This window comes from Impatiens glandulifera, chromosome 1, assembly GCF_907164915.1.
Source record: "Impatiens glandulifera chromosome 1, dImpGla2.1, whole genome shotgun sequence".
Lineage (NCBI taxonomy): Eukaryota > Viridiplantae > Streptophyta > Magnoliopsida > Ericales > Balsaminaceae > Impatiens > Impatiens glandulifera.
In genome coordinates, this window is record NC_061862.1 from 21,396,100 (window position 1) to 21,403,597 (window position 7,498).

A 7,498-nucleotide genomic window follows, 5' to 3' on the forward strand; every position below is an offset into this window, starting at 1 on the left:
GTGAGATCAACATATATAGCAGCTGAATTCCTCTAGAATATTCAGTTACAACGGTTATAAAAGCTGTTAGAGAATTAACAAAAAAACAGTTTTGTGGAAAACATAATACATAATCAAAATATTGTTATGCAACAGAAAAACAGAAATCTTACTACAATATCTAGTCCAAGTGCTTAATTGGACTGTTGGAGGGTGCTGGATTTATTTTGGAACCCTAACATTTATTTAGGGACCGTAACACATTAATCTTTTGAGACGATTGTACTTATAACGTTTACTTCGAAGACTATTCTATTTCTTTCCATATTTCGCCATGATGAGCAGGTATGGAGATCTAGGAATTCAAGCTAAGGTGAGCTGGTTTTTTTTTTTTTTTTGGGTGAGCTTAATTTTTTTTGGAGTGAATTTAAAAAATATAATGAGAAAATTATGAATAAAACGAAAGTAAATAAATGTAAGTTGTATATTAAATTAAAAAAAAATTAAGAAATTATTGGATAATATCACATTTGTACTGTAAAAATATTATTTATTTTTTCGGGGTGAATTTCAGCTCACCCAAACCCCTATATCTACCCTTTACCCTGATGAACTCTAGGTAATTTCATTTGACTCAAATGTTAGAGATAATTATTGTTGCTCTAGGTAATCTATTTGACTAAAAAACCAGCGACATTAAAAAGGAATTAACATGCAATGTAATGAAGAAGAATATAATCAATTTAATTTTTTTAACAAATATTACAAATACTCACTAAATGAAACCTTTTTTTAGTATGACTACTCCATTGACAGCTAAAGAATGAGATTTTTTTATTAAATTTGTATTTTTTATTTATCTTTTTAAGGAAATCGAGATGAAATATGCTAAAAGAATTTATAATAAATGTAGCTAGTCTCTTGATTATAAATTTAAATTCAACCATTATTCAATAATTTGATATATTTTAAATTAGTTTTAAAATAATTAATTAAACAAATTCAAGTAAAAAATACTAATAACAATTTTTTATTTATTTACCAATAACTTAAAAATAATAAATATGTATCCTTAATCTTGTGAGCTTATGTGGTGGCTAAGCATTCATGATTAGGGAATTTTTGGTTTTGACATTCAAAAAATCGTCAAATAATTTAGTTTTTAGATCCGATAAAGAAAAAAGAATAGATGAATGAATGAATGGTGCGATGAAGATGGAGAAACCAAATGCTTCACGGTAAGCTAAGGTAGGGTAGACTCGTCGTCGTCGTGTTCATACGGCCAATTCGAGTGCTTTCTCCGTGGTTGCTCTGCCTTGTACGCAATCTCTCCTTAATTTCTTTCTTCCCTTCCTCCTGGATCACTTTCAATTCAACTAACTAACTGGTTATGGCATTCCTTCTCTCTAATCCAATTCCTGCTACTACTGCATCTTCCATTTCATTGCCCTCACTTTCCTTCTCTCGGATCACTTCACTGTCCGTTCACCCCCATTCACGCAGCAGCAGCAGAAGAAGAAGAACCACCATCCTCCCTCCTCCTAAGGTATCTGCTCCTCCTACTCCCCTTTCTTCCTCTGAGAAAGCTGAAGAAGAAGTGATATCCAACGAATTGGAAGAACACCAAGAGGGTTTTTCTGGAAAGTTCTCATGGAGAGACCACTGGTATCCTGTTTCCCTCGTTGAAGACCTCGATCCTCGACTTCCCACTTCTTTTCAGCTCCTTAATCGGGACCTTGTCCTCTGGTTCGATCGCTCTAACTCCGAATGGGTCGCCTTTGATGACAAATGTCCCCATCGTCTAGCACCCCTCTCGGTAAAGCTCATATTTTTCTAAGAGAATTAGCTCAAAACACTTTTGTATGTATTTGACTTGAGAAATTTTGAGTTTGCAGGAAGGAAGGATAGATGAAAATGGGCACTTACAATGCTCTTACCATGGCTGGTCATTCAATGGAAGCGGATCGTGTACCTTAATTCCTCAGGCAGCTTTGGAGGGACCAGAATCACGAGCTATTAAATCTCCTAGAGCTTGTTCAACCAGATTCCCTACCATGGTTTCTCAGGGTTTGCTCTTCGTTTGGCCAGATGAGAATGGTTGGGAAAGATCTCGATCAACCAAACCTCCCATGTAATTGGATTGTTTTCTAGTTGTTTTTTCTCTATTTGATTAAAATATTAGGTTTGAGTATTTAATTATTGTTCTTCATGGATTGGTTGGTGGGTATTTTAGGTTGCCTGATGATTTTAATAAGGCTGAGTTCTCAACTGTCAACATTCAGCGCGACTTGTTCTATGGCTATGATACTCTCATGGAGAATGTATCTGATCCTTCCCATATTAATTTTGCTCATCACAAGGTAAATTATGTCTCAAATCCATTGAATGCGTTTTCATTGGAAATTCACCATCACCCGGAAGAAAGGGCAATCAAAGAAGAAAATGTCATAGTTTTTGCTTATTCCCCCAACCATTGTTTTCATAGGTTTTAACTTGTAGATCAGGAAATAGATTCTTATATTCCATATTTCGATCTTCAAAATTGTACTATTGTTGGAACTATTGAAGATATGCTAAATCATAATTTCACAGGTAACCGGGAGGAGGGATAGAGCCAAACCTTTGCCTTTTAAGATGGAATCATCCGACTTCTGGGGGTTTGCTGGGTCCAATAATGACAATCCCAAGATCAGCGCTGAATTTATTGCACCTTGTTACTACATCAACAAGTAAGGAAAGAAACAAGGATATCTCGTTATGAAATTGTGCAATCAATTCTTTCTTATGTAAGCTTGAGTTATGTTTTAACATTGTTCCATTTGTTGTTCCATTTTCAGAATAGAGATTGACACGAAGCTTCCTTTTATTGGCGATCAGAAATGGGTAATATGGATTTGTTCGTTTAATGTTCCAATGGCACCTGGAAAGACACGTTCAATAGTTTGTAGTGCCCGAAACTTCTTCCAATTCTCAATGCCTGGTCCTGCATGGTGGCAGGTTAAAAACTTTCTTTCTTCCTTCATGCATTCTCCTATTCTTCTATTCATTAATCTAATTCATTCTCGTTACAAACCAAACAGGTTGTTCCTAGATGGCACGAGCATTGGACATCAAATAAAGTGTACGACGGTGACATGATTGTCCTTCAAGGTCAAGAAAAGATATTTCTTTCAAAATCAAAGGAATTTACAGATGTCAACAAAGAATACACAAAAATCACTTTTACACCTACACAAGCCGATCGTTTGGTATTGGCATTTAGAAACTGGCTGAGACGTCATGGTAATGGCCAACCCGAATGGTTTGGTTCTCCCGATCAACAGGCATTGCCATCTACATATCTATCCAAACGCCAGGTACCAATTATTGCACAACAAATAATAACAATGATAACTGTTGTAGAAAAAAAAATTAACAACATTGTTATATATGGCAGATGTTGGACCGATATGAGCAACACACTCTCAAGTGTTCGTCGTGCAAGAATGCTTATACATTGTTCCAAACTTTACGAAAGTTTCTTATCGGGGCAGTTGTCATATTTTCTGCAACAGTTGGGGTTCCTACGGATGTACAGTTACGGATTGTTTTGGCTGGACTTGCAATTGTAAGCGGCGGTTTGGCCTATGGTCTTTATGAACTCGAGAAGAATTTTGTGTTTGTTGATTATGTTCATGCCGAAATTGACTAAGAATCGATGACCTTCTTCGGGTCTTGTTTGTATAACACCATAAAGAAATTTAAGTTTTAAAAAAAATGGTAGATTGTGTGTATAGACAAACCATTATTTTTACTTAGGTTAATATGAATCAAATGCTTATTTGCAAATCTACATTGGTTCAACCATTAATTCCTTCTACATACATTTTTTTTGATATTACAAATGTAAAGTTTAACTTTTTAAAATATAAATAAATAAATGTGGGTTTTTAATTTTAACTTATAAAAGAAAAGAAAGAAGATTGGAGTGAAACGACGTCGTTTTCGGAAGAAATATGCAAAGGAGATAGATAAGATATCAGTAAGGGAAGTGAGGAAAAAAACTAACACAGAGAAGAAAGAGATAGAGATTGCTGGAGGGTTTGGCTTGGCTTGGCAATGGCGTCGACGACTACTTCTCTATCCTGGGGCGCTTCATCATGGCTTCAGAGCCATGGATTAGCAAGAAACGAGGGTGCGAGAATCCCAGAGAAAAGCTCCTCCGTAAGTTTGATTGTAGCTCAAAAGAAAGCGAAAAAGCTAAGAAAGGTTTGAATTCTGATTTTAATTCTCTTACACTAGTTGTTTGTAAAAGAAATGGATGAATGTTGGTGGGTTTTTGGGTTAGATAATATTGAAGGAAGATGTTGCTGATTTGGGAAAGAAAGGGCAGCTATTGGACGTGAAAGCTGGATTTTACAGGAATTTTTTGCTTCCAACGGGAAAAGCCCAGATAGTCACTACACTTCTGCTCAAGTAATTCATGCTTGTAATTTAGTATTCTTCTTGTATTGTTTTTTGAATTGAGAGTTTCATTACTGATTTTGCTTATTGTTTTGTTGCAGAGAAATGCGAATGGAAGATGAGAGAATTGATGCTGAGAAGAAACGGGTAAGTGACCATCATTTGTATTTTGATGATTTCCCATTATCCTGTCTGCTGCTGGCATTATGATTCATTCAGTTTAAAAATTCAATTCCTAGTTTACCATCCATGACCTGCAAATCTTAGGTCTATAAGTTCAATTGCTGTCTTTAAAACCTTATTTTATTGCCTGAAATAGAATTATAGATCATTTTTAACCTAGACAAATATCAAATAAGATGTTGAAATCTGTTTTATTTGGGTGAAGGTAAAAGAAGAGGCGCAACAGCTTGCTATGATATTTGAAACTGTTGGAGCATTTAAGGTGAAACGCAAGGGTGGGAAAGGGAAACAAATATTTGGCAGGCGAGTGTCTCATCTTTTTCATCGCTAATTTTGCGTTTTTGTGTTAATAACAACTTAAAAAATATAGTCATTCTATCTTACTCTCGCAGTGTTACTGCTCAAGATATCGTTGATATCATCAAGGCCCAGCTTCAAAGGTATTGTATCTTGTCTTGTCTGCCTTTTGAAGGCTTTAGGCAGTAATACTAACTAGCGAATTCCAATTTATGTATATAAATAGGGATGTTGACAAACGATTTGTTACTCTTCCTGAGATTCGAGAAACTGGGGAATATGTTGCAGAGCTTAAGCTTCACCCAGATGTTACTGCCCGTGTAAGGTTGAATGTCTTTGCAAACTGAGGCTGAAGAAGCAGCATACATATTTTTTTTTCTGTCTGTACTACTAATATGGTTGGAAGTTATTGGTGAGAAAGTTCTTAATTGTGAAATGAATTCGCTATCGAATTTAGAGTTGTAGATCTACTTGTTTCTGAAAATATAATCCAATCTTGAACACAAATCTTGTACAATTGTTCTGTTCCTAGATAAATTGATCAGAATACAAGCTTTGATTTAGAAGTCGTAGTAATTTAGTATTTATGCCTTTTGATGTGTTTCGATAAATAGAGTAGTTATAATCTAGTATTACTTGAACTTCGTAGGCATTTTAGCATGATCTTGTTAAAATCTTGTGTTGTATACTATACAAGATTTCTATTGTCTTATATTATCGTTATTATTGTGTCTTTTCAACAATATTTTTAATTCGCAATCTAATTTTTTCTTATATAAATATGCATTTCAATCCTTGATGGGTAAATATGGTTTCTGAAATGAATACATAAAACATGTTTCCTTTAAATTTCATTCAAAAGAATTTAAGTTGGTAGTTGCAAGTAAAAAAAAATGAATTGGAATTGTGTTTGGGAGGTACAAATGGGTATGTTTGGTATACTTTTCCAATTAGTATAAATTTATACTCTATATAATTTATACCCCATATTTAATATAAAATAGTAATTAGTAATTAGTTATTTAATATAAAATAGTAATTAGTTCTTTTAAGTACAACACTATTATTATATATCACTTTATTTTTAATTTCTCAATATACCTTTTATTATATAATATATTAAATATATTTTATATAATTTTAATATTATTATTATTATATATAATCATTTTTAATATATTTTTTAAATAGTTTAATATTTTAATTAAAAATTATTATTTATTTTATAACGATAATTTTATTAATTATTATTTTTTATATTTACTTATATTATAAATAATATTGTTTATTTTATATATTATTTTTATTTTTATTTTATTTTATTTTATTACAATTATTAATAATATTTAAATTAAATAATATAATTTAGAGTTTATATTATAATATTTTTTTTTTTATATTTTAATTAAAGTTACATTAATTATGGTACAATAATTTATAAAAATAAATAATATTATTTATAATATAAATAAATAATAATAATAATTTTAAATTCATATTTAAATAACTTATTATACATTCTTATATTATATACTAAACACAAAATTATATACCATATATAATTTATACAATTTCTTATAATTCATATCAAACATCGATAACTTATTCAACTTATACTATCCTATACTACAAAAACAAACATAATATATATTATAAATAATATTTTTTTATCTAACTTTTTTTTATTAGAATGAAAGAATCTATTATATTATAAGAAAAATTGAACTAGTCACATTTGTTTTTTTTTAAATCAACTTTTATTTTAATTAAAATAACTTTTATTATACTATAAAAATATATTTTAATGATTTTGTTTTTTATATTTCTCAAAAATAAAAAGATATATGAAATATAAATTAGTGTCATTGTAAAAATGAGTTGCAATATATTTTAAATATTTTATGAAGATATTAGTTTAGATGAAAAAAATGATATTACTAAGATCAAATTTTTATTCTCTTTACTCGTTCAACTATCTGAAAGAAGGAATATGCATCAAACAAGCTAGACGAGACCAATGAGATTGTTTGCTACCATTTGAGGGTGTTCCTTCTGTTCCTCCTCACAAAAGGAGGGGCATTATGGTAATAAAAGAAAAAAGACTTTTTCTTTTATTATCATAATGCCCCTCCCTCCTCCTCTTACGAGAAGGAAGAGTAAAAACACCCTAATGGTAGCCCTAATGGTAGCAGATGATCTTATCTCAAACGAGACAACTATACTTCTTTAAGTTTATTAAGATATATTTTTCTTTAATTTGTTCCATTTCCTTTTTCAATTCTTTTTGAATGTTTATCACACTTACAACAATTTTTCTTCTTAATGAAAAATTTAACAATAATTTTGGTTTTTTTTTTTCAAATACAGCTCCACTCCACTCCAACTCCAACTCCGGTTAAATGAAATTATTTTAAAAAAAAATATTTTATTGAGATATTAATTTAGATGAAAACCATAATATTGCTAAGATCAAATGCTTTAATATTCTCTTTACTCTCGCAACTATAAAAGAAGGAATATGCAAAAGAAAAGACGATACTTCTTTAAGCTTATTAGAATCTAGTTTTCTTTGATTTTGTTTAATTTCTATTTTAAG

The 7,498-nt window shown here is 31.0% G+C and overlaps 2 protein-coding genes across 2 annotated transcripts; both read left to right on the plus strand.

The window, feature by feature from the left end:
• The first annotated feature begins 1,158 nt into the window (after positions 1-1,158).
• Positions 1,159-3,752, plus strand: LOC124920632 (pheophorbide a oxygenase, chloroplastic). The gene is made up of 7 exons (XM_047461161.1): positions 1,159-1,795; positions 1,875-2,110; positions 2,213-2,339; positions 2,572-2,708; positions 2,817-2,976; positions 3,060-3,335; positions 3,416-3,752. The coding sequence occupies exons 1-7, from the start codon at positions 1,370-1,372 to the stop codon at positions 3,668-3,670; spliced, it is 1,617 nt and encodes a 538-aa protein (XP_047317117.1). The 5' UTR covers positions 1,159-1,369; the 3' UTR covers positions 3,671-3,752.
• A 249-nt stretch (positions 3,753-4,001) lies between these two features.
• On the plus strand, positions 4,002-5,465 carry LOC124920610 (50S ribosomal protein L9, chloroplastic). Its single transcript, XM_047461131.1, has 6 exons — positions 4,002-4,227; positions 4,307-4,434; positions 4,524-4,569; positions 4,811-4,908; positions 4,998-5,045; positions 5,129-5,465. The coding sequence occupies exons 1-6, from the start codon at positions 4,078-4,080 to the stop codon at positions 5,247-5,249; spliced, it is 591 nt and encodes a 196-aa protein (XP_047317087.1). The 5' UTR covers positions 4,002-4,077; the 3' UTR covers positions 5,250-5,465.
• The last annotated feature ends 2,033 nt before the right edge of the window (positions 5,466-7,498 follow it).

Bases quoted from the DNA above. Each gene is read 5' to 3' on its own strand.
- LOC124920632 (XM_047461161.1), top strand. From the start codon at position 1,370: ATGGCATTCCTTCTCTCTAATCCAATTCCTGCTACTACTGCATCTTCC. The intron at 2,111-2,212 runs GTAATTGGATTG...TGGGTATTTTAG, and splicing joins CGATCAACCAAACCTCCCAT to GTTGCCTGATGATTTTAATA. The intron at 2,709-2,816 runs GTAAGGAAAGAA...TTCCATTTTCAG, and splicing joins CCTTGTTACTACATCAACAA to AATAGAGATTGACACGAAGC.
- LOC124920610 (XM_047461131.1), top strand. From the start codon at position 4,078: ATGGCGTCGACGACTACTTCTCTATCCTGGGGCGCTTCATCATGGCTT. The intron at 4,909-4,997 runs GCGAGTGTCTCA...TTACTCTCGCAG, and splicing joins GGGAAACAAATATTTGGCAG to TGTTACTGCTCAAGATATCG. The intron at 5,046-5,128 runs GTATTGTATCTT...GTATATAAATAG, and splicing joins ATCAAGGCCCAGCTTCAAAG to GGATGTTGACAAACGATTTG.